The sequence below is a fragment of the Vulpes vulpes genome, chromosome 2 (genome assembly GCF_048418805.1).
Source record: "Vulpes vulpes isolate BD-2025 chromosome 2, VulVul3, whole genome shotgun sequence".
NCBI lineage: Eukaryota > Metazoa > Chordata > Mammalia > Carnivora > Canidae > Vulpes > Vulpes vulpes.
Window position 1 is genome coordinate 154,733,192 of NC_132781.1, and position 20,967 is coordinate 154,754,158.

The 20,967-nt window shown below is 47.2% G+C and overlaps 1 protein-coding gene across 1 annotated transcript in view; it reads right to left on the reverse strand.

Annotated features, from left to right (window-relative positions):
- Positions 1–20,967, reverse strand: part of NCMAP (non-compact myelin associated protein) — a 42,718-nt gene that overhangs the window by 3,960 nt on the left and 17,791 nt on the right. The window contains exons 2-4 of the mRNA XM_072750793.1: positions 8,978–9,098; positions 4,941–5,026; positions 1,584–1,668 (exon numbers count right to left, since the gene is read on the reverse strand). Of these exons, the coding sequence (XP_072606894.1) occupies positions 1,584–1,668; positions 4,941–5,019 (164 nt within the window). The 5' untranslated portion in view covers positions 5,020–5,026; positions 8,978–9,098. The remainder of the gene's footprint in view (positions 1–1,583; positions 1,669–4,940; positions 5,027–8,977; positions 9,099–20,967) is intronic.

The following is a 20,967-nucleotide window of genomic DNA, read 5'->3' on the forward strand; positions in this document are numbered from 1 at the left end:
TCTGGTCTCTAAGTTGCAGCCCAGGCATCATTGTAAACAGGGTGGGGTGGGTAGAGTAGAGTCTCCACCCAAATTACAGCCTAGGCAAGGGGCTCAGAGCTCCCACAATAACAGGCAGGAATGAAGGGCAGAAGTTGCATTTGGATGCCACTTCCTGGTCTGGGGCAGATCCAAATTGTAATACCTTCAACATTTTAAAAATAACATTATTATTACATATAGTGGTAGGACTATTTTATTGGAAACTGCATGTACTAGGTTTGAATCCCAACTCTGCCACTGAGGGCTGAGTGACCTTGGGCTTGTTGGCTCATTTCCTGGTACCCGTTTCACAGCTATAAAGTTGGGGGATATAAAAATACCCACCTGGTAGGGTTGTCGTGAGGATTACATGAGTTGATACACACATAAGGAACTTAGAATTATGCGTGGCACATAGTAGGAGATCTTTATATGTATATTATATACATGTAACACATAATATAAAACATGAACATTATTATAAAAACAATGCCTGTTTGCATCTCAAAAATAAAGAAATATACTCCCTCCCTCTGCCAAAACCAACTAACCAATTAGCAATCCCATCATGCAGACACACTGGTTGTTAACATCTTGCTGTGTATCATTTGAATCTTCCTTGATTTAAATAAATAAAATCTTAAAAAAAAACATTTTTAAAAAGATGCCTGGGTGGCTCAGCAGTTAAGCTCTGCTTTCATCTCAGGGCGTGATCCTGGAGTTCAGGGATTGAGTCCCACATCAGGCTCCCTGAGGGGGGCCTGCTTCTCCCTCTGTCTATGTCTCTGCCTCTTTCTCTCTGTCTCTCTTTCTCTGTATCTCTAATGAATAAATAAATAAATAAAATCTTTTAAAAAATATTTTAATCTTCATTATGTGTATAACCCACATGTATAATCATAATGTACATATTATTTTTGTAAACTTTGCCGATACATTGTAAATGACTTTCCTCACCGATAAACACACTTCTCTTTTTTAAATGTCTTCCAAGTCTTCTGTGATGTGGTTGTGTTCCTAATCTCTTTATTTTGATTTCTTGCCTGAGAAGAATAACCTTCTAGCAAAGTTGTGACTTAGAGATGCTAACACGTGAGGTGATAACACATTTATTCTTTACGCAATCAAATGATATTATTTTCTCTTATTTAGTCCCAGGCAAATAATAGCTGGGGTGACAGGCATTCCAGTATTTGTCTCCTCAAATACTCATGTGATCTGCTCAACACACCCTAGCACAGGGTTCCTGGAGAGAAAAGGATTGGAACATTCCTCTATTACCATAATTTACCTACAAGGGCTTACCACAGTGCTCAAGGGCATTAGCACTGTGATGATGATTATTATATTTAAAAATATTTCTCCAGGTATAAAAATATTTGGTTACTATAAAGTTTCTACAGGAGAACAGAGGTCAAAAAAGGACCCACAGAAGGTTAGTGCATTTGATGATGGACTCATGGATACTCTGCAGCACACTGCTGGCACCTATAAATGTTAGTTCCCATTCATTCTGACATCACCGAAGGCACAAGACCATCAGAGCCCAGGGCATCCTATACCTGTTGTACATCTTTAGCAGGATCAGAACCACAGCGAAGATGATGATGACAACTACCACAATGGCAGCAACGATGGCTCCGGAACCTACGAGGAGAGGGGTGGAAATGTCAAATGTGCAAACTGAAACAAAGGAAAGTATTCAGAGACTGGGAGGGGGACTTACACTTGGCACCTTGCATCCTCATTAGATAGGCGGGGAGACTATGGGATATCCTAGCACCCTGACTGCTGACCCCGGGACAGAGACATTTCTAGAGCAGCAGTGCACCCCTACCTCCAGGGGGACATGGAGGGCAGCATCCTCAGCACATAACCTGCCAAAATTCTGTCTCAGGCCATCCTGTTATTATCACTCCTAGCACAGAATCTAACTTCCTTTGTGAAACAGGCAAGCAAAACACCCTTCCCTCTTTTTCATCATACAAAAGTAGTATGTGATTTTGTAATTCATTTTGAAAATATAAATACAAGCCAAGAAAGAGAACTCATTGCCCCAGGAACTACTGATCATCTACACATATATACATTCACCGATGTCATCATGTATATGCAGATATGCATATTAAATACCTAGCCACCAACACTTTTGGATAATTTATTAATCCTATGTCCGAAATCCACCTTAAAGAAATAGTCTTTTTTTTTTTTAAAAAAAAAGATTTTATTTAATTATTCATGAGAGAAACAGAGAGGCAGAGACACAGGCAGAGGGAGAAGTAGGCTCCATGCAGGGAGCCCGACGTGAGACTCGATCCCAGGACTACAGGATCACGCCCTGGCGTTAAACCACTGAGCCACCAGGGCTGCCCAAGAAATAGTCTTAAAAGTGGAAAAACATGCACTTGAAAAAAACGGAACCATGTTCCATTCACAGTTTTACAACCATATCCTCATCGTCTTTCCATGTAACTACCTTGTTTTTCACGACTGTTGATGGCTAGCCAGTTCTCCATCGTTTGCATGTGCCATAATTTGTTGACCAATTCTGTATTGAAGATATTTATGTTGTCTCCAATTTTAGACTATGAAAAACAAGGTATAATGAATGTCCTTGCAGCTTAATATCTTAGATTTTCACACCTCTAATTCCATGTCCAAGATCACATCCTTGTTGGAATTGATATTGAAAACACACAAAAAAAAATTATAAAGAGGGGGTTATACTTTAATCTGTTTGATTCTGGGGAGTTTATCCTAAGGAACAATCCTAAATACAGAAAAAGCTGTATGAAGGGAGATGTTAATTACAATGGTATTTATTCTAAATATGGGAATGGTTCAATAAGGTATGGTATGCCTATCTTATGAAATATCATACTATAATTTTGAATGATGTGTGGAAAAGAGAATATGATATTATGTACACCCCTACATGTACACATTATGTTGCATCCATTAAAATATGTGCATACAAACATTACGTTGACTAAAGAAGCCAAATAAAAGGGTATATAGGGTATAAAGGTTAAAACCAGGTAGGACTGATGTCTGGTGGGAGAAGTCAGAGCAGAGGATTCCCTTGACCAAGTGGGGATGGTGTGACAAGGGACACTGGGACTTTTGGGATACTGGTGGTGGTTCACTTCTTGATCTGCAGGCTGATTTCACAAGTGTGTTCAATTTGTGAAAATTCATCCAGCTGCGCACTTATGATTTGCACATTTTTTGAGCGTATATAGTGCTCTTATAAAAGGTTTACAAATAAAAACAAAACTAGGTCCAAATATTCACAGGAAGAAAGACTAGAAGGCAAGAAAAGGGGGTGCGGTAGGGAATTCACCATGGATTAACGTGTTTTTTGTTTCCTTCCTGGGGAGCCCAGTGATGCTACTTTAATTCATGGTTTCTCAAGCATGTCCGGATAACCCTTTGTTGTGGGGGTCGTCCTGAGTGCTGTACGAGATTTAGCAGTATCTCTGGCCTCTGCTCACTAGATATCATTGACAATGCTTCTACCTCCCCATCAGCTGTGACAAGCAAAAGTGTCCAAACGCTGTCAAATGTCCCTTGCTAATAAAGTGGCCAGATAAAGTACACAATACCTGTTTAAATTAGAATTTCTGACAATGAATAACTTTTGGTATGTCTCAAATATTGCACGGCACATCCTTATACTAAACAAATGTTGCCTTCTTTTAAATTCAAATTTAACCGGGTGTTCCATATTTTATTTTCAAAATCTGGCAAGCTTATCTAGGGGACAAGATCGTCTAGTTGAGAGTCACTACCTTTAGTTAAATAAAAGCAGAATGATTCCCATCTTGCTGATGGAGATTCTATCTACCTTGCATTTCCCTTCAGAACTGTTTTGAGCTACGTCAACAGGCCTCTGTAGGTCTCCGCACGTGGCAAGGAACAGGCTGACATGTGGGACCCTGTCCCAAGAGTCACCCTGTCCCAAGAGTGACCCTTTCTGGGTCTCTATGGCAGACACATGTCATGCCAATAATTGGCTTCCTGCTAGTGCAACAGTCTGGAGCCGTTATCACTGGGTAAACACTTGGTGAGTGTTGGGAGGCCTGTTCCATGAGCAAGGCTGTGTACCAGAGCAATAGAAGTGACGGAAATGGGCCCAACTCCCCCTCACAAGATTCACTGGGACCCCTGGGTGGCTCAGCGGTTGAGTGTCTGCCTTTGGCTCAGGACGTGATCCTGGAGTCCCAGGATCGAGTCCTACATCAGAATCCTTATATGGAGCCTGCTTCTTCCTCTGCCTATGCCTCTGCCTTCTGTCTGTGTCTCTCATGAATAAATAAATAAAATCTTAAAAAAAAAAAAAAAGATTCATTGGTTTTCTGAAGAGTGGTTGCTAAGTTTTTCATTCTGGGGACTCCTTGCTCCTGGCAAATGTCTCCCCAGGGTTACTCCCACCTACACTCATTTACTCCTTTGTGAATTGATGGAATGTTTTTGCCTTGCAAAATTGGCATGAACAGTATGAAACCAGTTACATTCTAAGGTGACTCATTTAGGAACATCTTACAGGAGATGCAAATGTCTATCGCCCTCTAGACCCCAAAACTCCCTAACAATAATAGTAGTAATAGCAGTGATGATTATAATCGTTAGGTACTTTGTGTGCATCGAGGCTATTCTAAGCTCCTTACATGGATCATCTAGTTTAGTCTCACACCAACCTTCAGGGGTAGCTTCATTAATATCCCCATCTTGCAGACAAGGAAGCAGGCACAAAGCAGTGAGGTCATGTGCTCAGGGTCACAGCGGGCATATGGAACAAGTGAGGCTGGGACACAGACAGTCTATCCAGACCCTACGCTCTTGGCCTCTATACCAGGAGCTGACCATGTCCTCATCCTGCCACCCTTCCCCCAGCTGCCAAGCCACATTGGCCTTACTCTTGTACAGGAAGTCTTCTCTGGTGGTCACGTTCAATGAGAAGAACGTAGTACCCCCCAAAGGGGTGGCTGTGGTCATCTCGATCCTGGTAAGAACAAAGATAAAGTTTTGTTTAACATCAGAGTGAGCTTTACAATGCCTGTATGCTGCCTCTTTCGGTCTTCACCTGGATGACCAGAGAAGAGGCAAGCATGCATTTTCTCTTGGTGGCCAGTAAATACAAGGCCTTTTACTATCTATTGCGGGGAATTAAAAATCAAGTCTGACATTTGTAAAGAACTTCATTTTTCAAAGCAGCTTACATTAACTCAACAATATTTATTAAATTTTTCCTAACTAGTTTTCACCCAGAATGTCTAAATTGATTTACTAGAAACTGTGCGAGGGAAGTGATTATTGTCATTTTACTGAAGAAATTGAAGTTCCCAAAGCTTCATGGAGCCTCAGGTTTGACCTTAACCCAGGGCATCCACCTCCCATGCTGGTGGGACTGTTGGCATCTCCAATGATGCCTGAAATGCTGTTGCTGCTTCCAGAAGCTTTATAATCTAAGAGGCACACATAAGTAAATAAATAAGCAAGCAGATGGAAAATTTGACGATGCTATTAAGCAGTCAGTGACATGAGCCATCACTGGGCTGTGAAGAATGGTTTCAAGGAAAAGCTAAATGTGAATGGGCCCTGAAGGATGGACAAGCGATGGGATGACAGGACAGAGGACAAAGGCCAGCTTGCACAAAGCCCTCAGCGGGAAGACGGTCAATGGTGTTGAGCATCCTCCAGGCACCAGGCTCGGTCAGGGGCACCTTCACACACTCTATCTGCTCACTCGTTATCTTCTCAGTCATCACATTTTGCTGCTGAGCAAACTGAGGCTCAGAGTGGTTGAGTGAATGGATGGAAGTCACACAGCGAGGAACACGTAGAGCTCGGACCCAAACATATTCTCTGAGTTCAGAGTATGGCTTCTTTCCCTGACGGCAGCAGGAACCAAAATCCACAATCCTGTAATCTTACACTCGAGGAGTGAGCCACGAGGTACACGGTTAATATGATGTCAAGCCACCAGAAACAAGTGTCGCGATCCTCCCCGCCAAGAAGTTCTGAGCGTGCGATAGTATCCACAATTGCTCTGAACAACGGGCATCGAGAAGAGGGGGGAAGCAAATGAGATTTCCCTACTTCAGAGCAGTAGTTTTACCACAGCTGCTGACAGTTTGTAGGCCTGTGAAAGATCACCACCAAGAAAAGAATTATCCAGGCCTCCTGGTAATGCTAAGAAGCCGTAAGGCTTCACGGTGGTCACTCTATGTTCTGGAGAAGAGATATTCTATAGATCTAACACAATATAAGCATACAAATTTGCTTTCTTTTTCTTTTTTAAAAAAAGATTTTATTTATTTATTTCAGAGAGAGAGAGAGATAATGAGCAAGGGGAGCCACGAGGGAGAGGGAGAAGCAGGCTTCCCGCCAGGCAAGGAGCCCAACTCTGGCTCAATCCCAGGACCCTGAGATCATGACCTGAGCTGAAGGCAGATGCTTAATCAACTGAGCCACCCAGGTGCCCCTCATTTTTTTCTATTTAACAAAGAAAAAGGAAATATGATCATAAACATTTGTTCAGTCTGAGTACATGGGCTCCTATTACATTATTACTTATAATTTAAAAATATTTATTCTGGGCACACTTGGGTGGCTCAGTTGGTTAAGCATCTGCCTTCGGTCAGGTCATGATCTCAGGGTCCTGGGATTGAGCTCCACTTGGGCTCTCTGCTCAGTGGGGAGTCTTCTTCTCTCTCTCCCTCTGCTCCCTCCCCTTGCTCATGCTCTCTCTCTTGCTATCTCTCAAATAAATAAAATCTTTACAAAAAAAAAAAGTGAGTTAGTTGAAATCCTTTTTCTACTCTACTTCTACCTCATTTCCTCCCTTCCCCGAAGTGACCACTACCTTAGCCATTAGTGTGTATTCTTTTCATCAAAGTTTTAAAATGTTTACCATATCTGTGTATACCCATAAACACTGCAGAGATTGTGGTTCTACATAGTTACTAAACAGATACTAACTGAGCACCTACTGAGTGACTGTGCTAGGTGCTGGGAACACACTAGAAAAATGCAAGACAGATTCCTTGCCTCCAGAAGCGAGAGAGAGAGAGAGAGAGAGAGAGAGAGAGAGATTGTAGATTTGATCACAACATTCTTGGGCTGAAAAAAACAATCATCTCCCAGTGCCCACACTTGAACAGCTGGCAGCAAAAACCCTTCACTGGCTGTTTCCACCCTCTCTTTCCAGTCTCCCTGCTCCTCACACCAGCCTCCACCAAACTGCTGTGACAACGGACCACTCCATCCTCCCCCGTCATTCCTGGTCTTTACTGCCAGCAGACTGGCTGCCCAGGCTTCGGCCTTCCCCCCCCTCTCCCCCCCCCCCCCCCGCCCCAGAGGACATCTCCTAAGAGTTCCCACCTCTGAGCTGCAGCTCCCCACTCCCCCAGCTCCTGGTGGAAATGGGTCAGGGCACCTGCACTGGGGCAGGCCATCTGCACCCAGGCTGGGGGCTCTGGTGGCTGTGGCCTGCCCCACACCCTGGGGGCCTCAGCCTCACAATGGCCCTCCCTGCCTTCCTTTAAGCCATGTTCTTGTCTGTCCCCTCCTCCCAAAGACCAGGTCCTCAGGACTCCCACGACTTGGGCTCTCCCAAGGAGCCCAGCCTGGCTTTGCCCGGCCTCCTCATGCGGGTTGGCTTTTCTTCCTGGCTGGGCTTCCCATCTCCTGACCTCCTTACACAGGCCCACTGGCCAGACCCCACTGCCTGCTCCCCCTGCAAAGTGAACGTATGCTTCAAGATTGAGCCCAAGCATCCCCAGAAAGGCTCCTGCTCCCCTGGCCAGAACTAGCCATGTTCTCCGCTTCCACAGCACTGCTTTGCAAAGAAGCACCGCCCCGGGCATGTGTCTCAGTTGCTCTGTCTGGCAGTTAACTTTCCAAGTTCATTGTCGGGTCCTTGAGGGGAGAGGCTGTTTAGGGTCTTTTTCGTATCCTCCTCCTACTTCTCCCAGATAAATTATCTGGCTCTTCTCACCTTTGCTAGTAGAAGTCCTGGAGCAAGTGATTGAACTTCTCCTAGCTTGGTTTGCTCATTGGTAAAATGAGGTAGCTTTTTCCAAGGCAGCTGAGGGTTAGATGTTAAGCACGGAAAGTGCTTTCAGTGCTAAGTGGTGGCTCTTAGTATTTTAGTGGGTACTAGCAAATATTTGCTGAACTCAGAGACAGGTGGCTCTGGAACTCAAAATAAGAAAAAATTCTCTAAAAATAAATTTGGACCCATATGAAGATATGGAATGAAAGTCTTTCCCCATCCCACCTGCTGCCCCCATTCCTACTCCCAAGGAGAGGCACCTGCCCCCCCCCGCCGCCCCCCATTCCCCATCCCATCCTAAAGAGTTTTGCATTATGCATTTGCATATTATACCTTTGCCTGAACCTTCTGCTTCTATCCCCACCAATAGCAAGCTGAGAAGACTCAGCAACAATGCTTTCTTACAATTCCTTTACAAAACAGAAAAGAGAGACAGAGAGGCAGCTACTGATGGAGGATCACCTAGTGAGGGAGGCATGACATAATCACTGGAGAAGCTAACCCTGCCTCCGTGGGACCAACATGCAGAAAAATGACACAAGCCACTATCCCAACGCCTGCTAGGTACCAAGACCTTTAGCCAGATATTTTCTTTTTAAATCCATTGAACTAGCAAATACCACGTAAAATAGGTTTTCTTGTCCCCTGGATTAGAAGAGGACCCCAAGGTTGGGGGTATAAAGTTGTCTTTCCCTGCTTACACCGTCTGGAAGATGCAGAGGTGGCATAGGTACCTGGCCCTGCAAGCCTCAAGCCTGTATGATTCCCACTGCACCAACCTGCCCCTGCTACCTGCACATCTAGAGGGATTCCTGACAGGTTACTACAGAAACATGCAGGTGTGTGCACGCACATGCACACACACACACACACACACACACACACACACACACTGACCAGTAATGCGGCTGCCTAAGGCCACCAGGACTCAGATTCCTTTGCAGGCCCTTCAAGGTGACCTCGTGGGTGCTCAGTTCCGGCGCAGACGTCCTTTCAGATGGGCCGGCTAGTCTTCTTTCTGAGGAAACATTGAGTAATCTCAGAGTATATCTTGCCTTATGTCAGGACCCAAGGCTCTCAATTGCATCTCTGTTCCTGCCGCTTCAGAGAAGGTGGGAGGGAGGGGGTGGTCCTTGATGGTCAAGGACATGGGTGTTTTCATGTGTGGGACCCAGCGATTCTTGTTAACCAAGTGAGATCCAGCTGGGGGATTTCAGTATCAAATTTGTGTGTGACCAGGTCCTCGGCCGTAGAAAAGCAAGGAAGGTGCAGAGAGGGTGAGAATGATTTTTAATGACAGAGGTTAATGTAATAATAACAATAATAATAATAATGTGGCTGCATGGTACTCAGTGCTTATGAAGGAGCTCTCATTCAATCCTCATACCCATCAGGTAAGGAAGGTGCAATCACTGCCCTTTGAAGAAACTGAGGCTCACAGTAGCGAAGCAATCAAGCCAAGCTCACAAGTCTAACAGGTAGCCATGCTAGCATTCAAGCCAGCGTTTGTCCTATGCTGCGGCCCCTTCTCCATAAACCCTCACTGGACTGCCTCCCTGGGAATGTGCAAAACACAAAGGGCCCGGCACCCAGGCCCTGAATCAACGATGGGCTTTGATGAGAAAACCACACAGGCTGGGGCTCAGCCCTTGCCCCAGACCCCTGACCGGTCCTATCTGACTGATGCCTGCCCTCGGCCACACTCTGAACCTCTGTCTCCAGCACAGCCTTAATCACATTTATAGAATCTACAAGGAACTGTTGTTTCCTTGGGTTGTTTACAAATGGTCCTGTGTGGGAGGTCAGTCCGGGAAGTGATGCGAGGTCAGGGCCTTTTACTCTCTGAGTCACTTCTCCTTTCTCTCTGCCTATCTCTTGGTCGAGTGTTAGAGCCATATCTGGAGGATAAACATTGCCAGATCCAACCTGTCCCAAATATCCCGCCCCCCTGCTCTGCCCCTGTGGTACCCTCCTTCCTTCTGGCCCGGCCTAAAAGTTCCTCCCTGGATAAGACAACAAAACTGACAGATCACTCACTACTCAACTGGCCAACTGTATGTAACTCAAAGTAGGTAACCCACGAATGCCCTCCATCCACCAAAACACGGGGATCGACTTCTCCCCATCACTTAAAACATGGGAAGATTCGGCATGACTTGGTTTCTTCCACAGACATGAACCTCACTACTCCAAGTAGCCCCTTGAGTTTTGGGGAATTTTTTTTTTCCAGAAAATTAACCTTCATGTTGAAACCAAAATATCCCTCCTTATCATTTTCACCTAGTTCTCTTCCCACAAAGGTAAGTGTGCTACCTCTTATAATGACAACCTGCCAGGTATAAAAGCACTTCTACGTAAAAAAAAAAAAAAAAAAAAAAAAAGGTGAAACCAAACTTCAAGGATGAAAACAGTGACCGCAGCAGGTAATATCAGCACATCAATTTTACCTCCCACCAACAGGTGGCGCTAGCAGCTGGCTACAGGATGTCCTGCTTAACCCAACCAACCAAGGGTTGGTAAAGGTCCTGTGAACTCAATCCGTTCTTAAGTAAAAGAGCTTTCTGCCCTTGAAAACAGCAATGGTATGTTCTCTGATTATTTTTTTCCCAGGGCAAATATTCTAAGCTCCTTCAAACGATCTTTACGATGATAATGTCCTTCATGGGTTAAACACGTAATATATTTAGCACAGTGGCTGTGCACAAAGTCTATTGATACTATGCTGGATTAATGCAAACAAATAGCTCATTACCCTTACAGGCAGTCACAGGTGCTCATACACACCCTACTGATATACTCTCAAAACCCTTTCCAGACTTATTCTTATGCTTGTTTATGGTCAAAGGCCTGAGGTCGGCAAGTAGAAGGGCTTTCTAAACTGCAAAGTCCTTTGGAAATATAAGGCAATAGCAGCTGCAGTATGACGGGACAATATTATGATCAGCTGCTGCCCAGTAACCAGGTCTCCATTACGCTCTTGTGCAAATGTCATTTTGAACTTAAGTGCAAGACTTTGCATTGGCCCCTGTTAGCCTTGACCTTATTGATGTGGGCCCTCAGGAGAGAAATTCCAGCTTCTCGTGGGTGGCTCTGGAGGACTTCCTGGTGGTGTTCTCCTGGCACACTGTCTTTTTTTTTAAATTTAATTTAATTTATTTATGATAGGCACACAGTGAGAGAGAGAGAGAGATGCAGAGACATAGGCAGAGGGAGAAGCAGGCTCCATGCACCGGGAGCCTGACATGGGATTCGATCCCGAGTCTCCAGGATCGCGCCCCGGGCCAAAGGCAGGCGCCAAACTGCTGCGCCACCCAGGGATCCCTGGCACACTGTCTATAAGCTCATGACCCAGCGGGAGCTTTGGGGTCAGGTTGTCTGGGTTTGGATCTTGGCCTCATCTCCGACTAGCCCTATAAGCCGAGGCACTTTTGTAGGCTTCAGTGGTTTCTCTTGGAAGGCATGGATAATACCTGCTATCTCCTAGGGTGAGAGAATCAGTGAGATAGAATTACTCGGCGCAGTGCCTGGTGGATGGTGGGTGAGTGGTAAAGCTCAGCTCCTGGCCCCTCTTCTCCTTTCTCTTCTGTCCTCAGTCTGTGCTCTCCCTGTTCTCCTTGGACCTGAGCTCTCAGTTCTCTACCTGGTCAAGTGTTAGCTGCATCTGGTCAAACTCAAGTATGTACAGGGCAGTCAGAGAACCGGACCGTGAAGCCCTGTCCCAAGGGGGGATCTGAAGAGGGATCCACTACAGCTTCTGGAGAGTTTGACTTTCTCTTTCATTTCCACTGAGGAATAGTAAAACCTCCACCAGGAAGGCAAAAATCCTAATGGGGCCGGTAGAGCAAGGGGGTTGCCGGATGGACAGGGGAAGGGCATGCCACAGATTCATAACTGGGGGTGAGAACCAGGAGAGCAGGGTTTCCATTGCCAATGAATGGCCATGTGACTTTGGAAAGTCCTCTCCCTTCTCTGGACCTTGGTTTTCCTGTCTATACAATGGTCCAGTTTGGGGGTGATCACTAAGGGCCTTTCAAATCTGTGGTTCTATTGCATTGTAGTCATTCATAGCTTGAGAACCAGTGTCTTCCAAAAGCTCATCCTTCCTTGCAGATATTGACTCTGGGGACATTAGGAGAAGGAGCACAGCATGTGCAATTTTTGACTAGAAGGCAGGAATCCTTCCTCAAAGGCACCTGGAAAAAACCAGGGAGAGCTCTGCAGAGGGGATCTCTCTTGGCAGCAGCATTAATGGGACTCTCAGGAAGGAACCTTCAAACATTCTGTTGGCTACATGGTGACCCGAGTCTGCCTGAATCCTCAATGGCCACCACCCATATTCTCCACTCATGTTGGGTTTCACATCGTCACCCCCACCCCATCTGCCCTGCCTGCATGACTTTGTCCTGCTGTGTGTCACAGCTCCCAAAGGTGGGGTCTGAATTGGCTTACTGCTCCCCTGAACTTGGGGCCACACACAATTACACACTGAACACATATTCCTCATGGTTGGTTTCCAGAAATTAGGAAGTACATTTCTTGTTTCATGTATTTATCCATTCTTTTATCCTCCCATCCATGCCTGGACCCGCCCACCCACCCATCTACTATAACATACCTTCATCCTTCTACTCATTCTTCTATCCATTTTCCCTGTCATTCATTCAACCAGGGCCCACCGTGTACATAACAGTAAGAGGGATTCAAAGACCATGGGGATCACATCCCTAGAGCTCAGACACAGAGGATGGAAGTGGAATCGTTTCCTTTTTTTTTTTTTTTTTAAGATTTTATTTATTAGAGGGAGAGAGGGAGAGAGAGAATGCACAAGCAGGAGGGAGGGGCAGAGGGAGAGGGAGAAGCAGACTCCCCGCTGAGCAGGGAGACTGATGCGGGGCTTGATCCCAGAACCCTGGGATCACAACCTGAGCTGAAAGCTGATACTCAACTGACTGAGCCACTCAGGTCCCCCTGGAGTTGTTTCCTTTAAGATCTTTCCTCCAATCAATATTGAGTGCGGATCACCCCCCCTCCCCATGTCTAGCTCAGCAGTGATCATGGAGGTGCCTAATCAATCATATTGAAGTCCTACGGAAAAAGCAGTGGCCTTTGGATCCGGAAGTCCAGATTTCAGGCCCACCACATCTATTAAGTCCTATTTACCCACCCTGTCAAATTTTGGCTTGAACATCCTTTATTCTGATTTTTGTGGCCCACACTATCATGAAAGGTGCCCCCAAAGAGCTTCCAACCAAGACCTGCAAGCCTGATAAGTTCCATGCACTAAGAGTTATAAATAGAAAACCCAGATGAAAGTGGTCACAAGGCAGATTTGTGCCCTGTGCCAAAAAGGCAGCACAGGCTGTGCCAGGAGTCAGCAGGAGGGAGACCTGTGGGCGTTGTGGTTGAGACCGACCCAGAGCTGGAATGTGACCTGTGGCTTCCTTCTGCCCCTCAGTCTTGGGGTGCAAGCCAACGGCCAGCTCCCCATAGTACTCAAACCACACTGAGCCCCCATGTAAGTCTCCCTGTGTCACTGTCCCCAAGGGGGAGAAAGCTTAAAAGGTTAAAAAGTTGATGCCTCCTAAGGGACTATGTCAAAGGGAAATAATCCCCCCTTGACATGCTGGTCAGGAAGGGAAGCAAACTATTTAAGGAGACACTGACAAAGCACTGGGCACTGGGCTTCTACACGTTTTCTTGTTTAATCAACACCACAGGGCAGGTCTTTCTATGTCCACTTTGCTGACAGGAAACAAGCTCAGAGAAGTTAAGGAACTTGCCCAAAATCTCACAGCAAGCGAGCGCAGGAGCCGAGTCTTGAACTCAGAACTTCTACCTTGAAAGTGCCCATGGCTGCCAAGCCTCCCAGGAGGTAAGCAATATTCCTGGGGACACCCTGAGGGTCAGTGGCCCTGCTGGGCCAGGGCTGTGCTCACTCTTCTTTCTACTTGTTGATACTGTGAGCCCAAGAGGTATAATAAACCTTCAGAGGATGGCAGGGTTCCTCACCATGGCCCTGTTTACATCTGATAATCCTGAGTCGCAGGGGCCGCCCTGGTCATTGCAGGATGGTTAGCAGCATCCCTGGCCTCTGCCCACCAGCTGCCGACAGCACCCCCAGCTGTGATAACCAGAAATATCTCTAGGCTTTCCAAGTGTCTTCTGGGAGGCAGATCGCCCCAGGTTGAGAACAGCGAGCAGAGTTACAGGCCTGTCTCTTCACCGTTCCCTATCCTTTCTACCCCAGAGAGTCTAGACAACAAAGAAAATGTCCCGTTTGTACTTACACCTGTGGACAGATGACCAGTAGTGACAATGACGGTGACCACAAACACAACGGCTGTCAGTCCTTCCGCTGCTTCCTGCGTCCCACTACCATGCTGAGTACTTTGTGTGTATTTTCTCACGTATGTTACCTCTACTGTTCCGAGGAGGGAAATGAGGCTCAGAGAGGTTAGGTAACTGGTGCTAAGATATAACAGAGCTAGCAGGCCTTGGTTTCCTAGGGCTGCTGTCACAAATGACCTCCAACGAAGTGACTTAAAACAACACACATTAATTTTCTTATAGCTCTAGAGGTCAGCTCTAAAACCCGGCTCACTGGGCTAAAATCAAGGTGTTGGCCGGGCTGTGTTCCTTTTGGAGCTTCTAGAAGAGAATGTTTCCTTCTTGTTTCTAGCTGGGGGCAGGTCACTGACATTCCCTGGCCCATGGCCCCATCTTCCACCTTGACCTTCAAGCTCACAGTGGAGCATCTTCTATCTCTCTGTTTCTGGCCTCTGCCTCCATCGTGAAGCCTCTTACTGGCTCTCCCGCCTCCCTCTTCTAAGGACCTTTGTGATTACATTGGCTGCACCTGGGTAATCCAGGCTACTCTCCCCATCTCATAACCTTTAACTTAATACGCCTGCCAATGCCTCTTTGCCACATAAGGGAACATGGTCCGAGGTTTTGGCGATTAGGACGTGGTGACCACTGGGGGCCAACACTCAGCCTGAGACATAGGATTCAGACTCTCATCTCTCTGACCTCAAGATTTGTACTCAATCCACTCGTGCTTCTTCCACTGTGCCTCAGGAGACACTTTCTGCCACCGTGGGGGATGCAGAGAGGGATCACATATCCAGGAAGTGGTGGGCACCAGCACGCATAGGGAAGGAGCATTGGGAGAAGTGCTATGGAGAGGAGCAGAGAGAGTCCAGAGACCTTGGAGCAGCTGGCTGGGGCATGGGGGTGGGGGTGGGCTCGGGGGCAACTGGGCGAGCCTGACTCATTCCCTGCCACACAAGCTGATTCTTCCTGGAAGCCTCAGCACCTACCTCCAACCTAAGCTTCCAACACCTCTGTTTGTAGTTCATCTGTCCCAAAGGGCCACCCCAGCCCAGCCCCTGCCTGCCAGGATTAGGTTCCATCTGTGTGATTTACTAGGTAACTGATAACCATTCTCAATTTTCCCTTTCCAAATCTCCCTGCCAAGGGCTTAGAAAGTCTTCAGTCTTTTTTTTTTTTTTTTTTTTTTTTTTTAAATTCATGAGAGACACAGAGAGAGAGGCAGAGACATAGGCAGAGGGAGAAGCAGGCTCCCTGTTGAGCAGGGAGCCCGATGCGGCACTCGATCCCAGGACCCCAGGATCACGCCCTGAGCCAAAGGCACACGCTCAACCCCTGAGCCCCCAGGCACCTTGAAAGTCTTCAGTCTTGGGCAGCCCGGCTGGCTCAGCGGTTTAGCGCCACCTTCAGCCCAGGGTGTGATCCTGGAGACCTGGGATCGAGTCCTGAGTCAAGCTCCCTGCATGGAGCCTGCTTCTCTCTCTGCCTGTGTCTCTCTTGAATAAATAAATAAAATCTTAAAAAAAAAGAAAGTCTTCAGTCTTAAACATGCCTTGCTCTGGTGTGCAAGGTGCCGTCAGCTGTCCGGTCTCACCTGAGCCCCCCAGTCCCCTCAGAGAATAGAGAAACCACATTGAGTGGGTTAGCCAGGCTCCCTCTCCCCAGACAGGTAGAGCCTTTGACTTTCCCCAGCAGCTCGCAGGCTCTTCAGTGACCTAGGGATGGTTTCTCCAGGCTCCTGGGTGTGACAAATCTCCTGGCCCATAAGCAAATGACAGGTAAAAGAACAGATTCAGCTTCCTGGAAGGAACAAATTTGGGGAACTATTTTTTAAAATTAATTAGAGAGGGAGGGGGAGGGAGATTGATTGTGAGCATGAGCAGGGCGAGGGGCAGAGGGAGAGGGAGAGAATCTCAAGACTCCATGCCCAGCTGATGCAAGGCTCGATCTCATGACCCTGAGATCATGACCTCAGCTGAAATCAAGAGTTGGATGCTCAACTGATTGAGCTACCCAGGTGCCCCCAGAACTGTTTTTATGTTTTAAAAATTGCAGCGGGGGCGGGGGGCACCTGAGTGGTTCTATCCAGTAGAGCCTGTGACTCTTGATCTTGGGGTTGTTAGTTCAAGCCCCACGTTGAGTGTAGAGATTACTTTAAAAAATAAAGTCTTTAAAAACAAAACTGTGGAGGGGCTTTGGGTTACACAGAGCAGACAGGGGGACAACAAGCATTCATCTCTGTGTCCTCCTCAAATCCCCTGTGATGACAGTAAAGGAATGAAGATGTATAAGTCTCACGGCCGAAGGGAAAGCAGAGAAGAAACCACATTGGAGAGAGGCCGATTGAGCCTTGAAAGCTGGACACGCCTATGGCTGTGTGTGACTTTGCAGCCTGGAAAAGGCTGAGATTGGGGTGGCGAGGGGCAGGGGGGACAATAAAAATAGATTGTGCTGAAGAAGCTCAGGAAAGCTCACGAATGGGTGGCAACAGATGCCGTCAAAAGTTGAGTGCCATGTGGAACTAAAAAAGGGAAGATGAAAGTTCGTAAGAGGAGCACCTCAGCTCCAGCCCCACCAGACCCCCCACCCTACCCTCACCACAGTCCTCCCGTGTCCTGAACAATTCAGGAAGTTCACCTCTACAGAGTGATTCAGGAGGTAGATCTGCACTGCCCAATGTGAGAGCCACATGTGGCCACCTAAATTTAAATGAAAACTAAAGTTAAATACAAATTACAGTTCAGGGGGCACCTGGGTGGCTCAGTGGTTGAGCATCTGCCTTTGGCTCAGGGCATGATCCTGGGGTCCTAGGATCGAGTCCGGCATCAGGCTCCCTGCAGGAAGCCTGCTTCTCCCTCTGCCTGTGACTCTGCCTCTGCCTCTCTATATGTGTCTGTCATGAATAAATAAATAAAATCTTAAAAAAAAAATTACAGTTCAGGGCTCTAGTCCTTCCAGCCACATTTCAAGTGCTATTTACGGTGACTCGTGGTTCCATGTTGGTCAGTGCAGGGCTAGAATGTGTCCACCACTGCATAAAGCTATATGGGGCAGCCTGGCTCTAGACCCTGGCCATCCAAAATGTGGCCCTTGTATCAAAAGCATCAGCAGCTCTGAGGACTTTGTTAGGAATGCAGAGTCTCAGGCCTCATCAGGAACACTAGACAAGCATCTGGACATGAGTCTGCCTTGGACAAGATCCCTAGGTGATTCAGTGCACATCTGACTTTGGGACTCAGAGTTCTGAGAGAAACCTAGGGCTGGTGGCAGTTAATTCCTGGCTGTGAATGGGGCTGAGGGAAAGTCTAAATCATGTGGTGTGGGGCTCACAACCCCTTGGGCCAGAACTTGTAAAGCCCAGCTCAACCTCCAAGCAGGAAATTAGAGAGGGGCTGGAGAGACTGATCAGCCAAAGGGAACAGACTACAGATACTGATAGAAGTTACGGGCTCCTCCATGAAATGACCAGGTTCCTGCCAATGAGCCAATTAAGTCATTAATTAACAAGCCCACACCCACACCCAGAGCTTCTTAGGACATTTTTTGTTTTTTTAGGACTTTTTTTTTTTAATGAGCTTTTTAGGGCACCTGGGTGGCTCAGTTGGTTAAGCATCTGCTTTCGGCTCAGGTCATGATCTCAGGGTCCTGGGATCAAGCCTTGAGTCCAGGTCCCTGCTCAGCGGGGAGTCTGCTTCTCTTTCTCCCTCTGCCCCTTCCCTCCCCACCCCCACTTGTGTTCTCTCTCTCAAATAAATAAAATCTTAAAAAAAAAAATGAGCTTCTTAGTGCCTTACTTTTAAACAGAAGCAGACCAGCCAAAGATCAGCAGATCTTTGGGGGTAAAAGCCCCCGTAGACAGACAGCAAACAAACCAAATTAACAGCTGGAGTCCTTTAAAACAAATGGACAATACAAAGGGCAGAAGAAAATGTCCTTGTTCTCAGAGAGATAAAATACTGCATCTATAAAACAAGAACAGGGTGCTATAAGAAAAGAATATTCTGAGAACAAGCAAGGGAGTCCAGAAATTTAAAAAAAAAATATGACAAACTAAATAAAAACTTCATTAGAAGAGTTGGAAGATGAGACAATTTCTCGTAAAGTGGAACAAAAAAGATAAAGTAGTCAGACCAGATTGCTCCAGGAGATCCGACATCTTATTAATAAGAATTCCACAAATGATTAAAGATTATTTTTTATTTATTTGACACACAGAGAGAGAGAGCACAAACAGGGGGAGCAGCAGACAGAGAGGGGGAAGCAGACTCCCCGAGGACACGGGGCTTGATCCCAGGACCCTGAGATCATGACCTCAGCCGTAGTCAGATGCTTAACCAATTGACCCACCCAGGTGCCCCCCACAAATGATTAAAAAGAGAAAATCAAGGGAAGAAAATTATCAAAGAATTCCCAAAAATTTCCTGGAAATGAAGGCCATGAGTCTTCAGAATGAGAGGACCCTCTGAGTCCCCAGAACAATGAGTGAAGAAGACCCACAATAGGGCTCATCACTATGGCTTTTCAGAACATAGGGCATAAAGAGAATATCTCATCCATGTCTGTAGATTTTTTTTTAAATAAGATCAAAAACAAATAAAAGGACCCACAATCAGATGAAATCAGAATTTGTCAGCAGCAGCACTAGGACCTCTGAGACAACTCTCCAAAGTTCTGAGGGAAAATAATTTCCAGCCTAGAAGTATACAGCAAGCCAAACTAAATACTGAGTGGAGAGGTAGAAGAACCACGTTTCCAGGCATGCGAAGCTTCAGGAAAAATCCACCCCACCCCAGGCACCCTTCCCCGGGAAGCTCGAGTGGAGGGATAAAGTAGGACAGGAGACCCAGGGATCTGGGGAGCCCGGGGTGGCACCCTACAACAGCCAGGGGGATCACTCACAGTCTGGCTCGGGGGAGGACGGAGGTGCAGGGACATTCCGCCAACCAGAAAAGGGGAAGCTGGCTGATTTTCTGATGTGTTGGTCCACACTGAAAGGAGATCTCTTTTCTGGAAGAGTTTGGGGAATGAATTTATGATAGAAAAGTAAGCTTCCCCAAAGGGCTTAAGGGACCACATGCCTCCCTTCTACACCCCCTCTTCAATGTCTCGTTCACCCCTCCTCACCCCTGGTGGCAGTCCTGGGAGGCCACTCCTTATTGTCAAGGGACTCCCTGGAAACCAGTCTGAAAACTACCAAGTCCATGGCTGTCTCCTTACAAATGGGGAAACTGAGGGCCATCGAGGCATCCGGGCGCATGGAGACAGGAAGGTTCATTTGGAACATGTTTGAGAACTCCTTGTTGATACATTTGAAACAAGATCAATGACAACAATAGGAAGAACCGAACCAAACCTAGAAGGAACGGGCTGGTGGGCAATCGGGGAGACCCCATCCAGCCCTCACTGCCCTCAGCTCTCCTTTCAGCCCCCAGCTGCTGCACAGACCCCGGTTTCTGAGCTGCTTCTAACTGCCACCTCCTAGAGCACGAACACATAGATGTAATTGAGTTTTGTATCCCATGGAACAGGCAACTGCAAACTTCTGGGGGGAAAATGGGGATTTGGGATGCCTGGGTGGCTCAGTGGTTGAGCATCTGCCTTTGGCTCAGATCATGATCCCAGGGTCCTTGCATCGGGCTCCTCACGGGGAGCCTGCTTCTCCCTCTGCCTGTGTCTCTGCCTCTCTGTCTGTATCGCTCATGAATAAATAAATAAAATCTTAAAAAAACGGGGGGTGGTGGTGGGAGTACAGGGCAAAAACCAAATCCAAACAGGCACCTGAGATCTCCTGGCACCAGGTGCCCTGTCCCCCAGGGCTCCTGTGTGGCTCCTTATAGCTGTCTTTAAGAACCCAGACCGGTGTCCTCTTACAAACTCCAATAATCTGGATTTGTCCCTAATACCAACTTCTCAATGGTCTTGCTTTTAATTCTCTGCCTCTCCCTCCTCCTTTTCCACACACTTGGCTGACCTCCCAGTGTTGGTAATTAATGAGTTTAGGATGCAGACGCTGTCTGGAGTATCTGCAGTGGCGCATGGAATTCTAGGAAAGCTAGACTTACTCTATAATTTTAACATGCGACCTCCTGGCCTGGTGTGTGGAGCTCGCCCTCTTGCCCATACACCAGAGTCACCACCGCCACTCTGCCTGGGAGACCCGCTAGGGGGGTAAGATCTCCCGGGGCCGGAAGTCAGGAGTACCTCTGTAACTCACTTGCTGTGTGACCTTGGGCAAGTCGTTTGTTTGATCTGGACTTTGGTTTGTTCTTCTGCAAAATGCACAGTTGAGACCCAGTGACCTCCCTCTCACGCGCCTTCAGCCCTGCGGCTCGCCCAGCGTCCCTTGCCCTCCCCAACTCTCGCTGGCCTCCCACACCCTCCATTCCAGAGGGAACACCCCTGCCCTTTCCTGCCCGAGCCCGGGGTTGGCAGGCACTGGCCTGCAGACAGGACAGGAGGTGGGGGAACCAGCCCAGCCCTTGGAGCCGCCCTTGGTGAGGCTGGCCCATGGCCAGTCACAACAGGCCGTGAGCTACAGAGGGGTGTTTGTCTGGGGG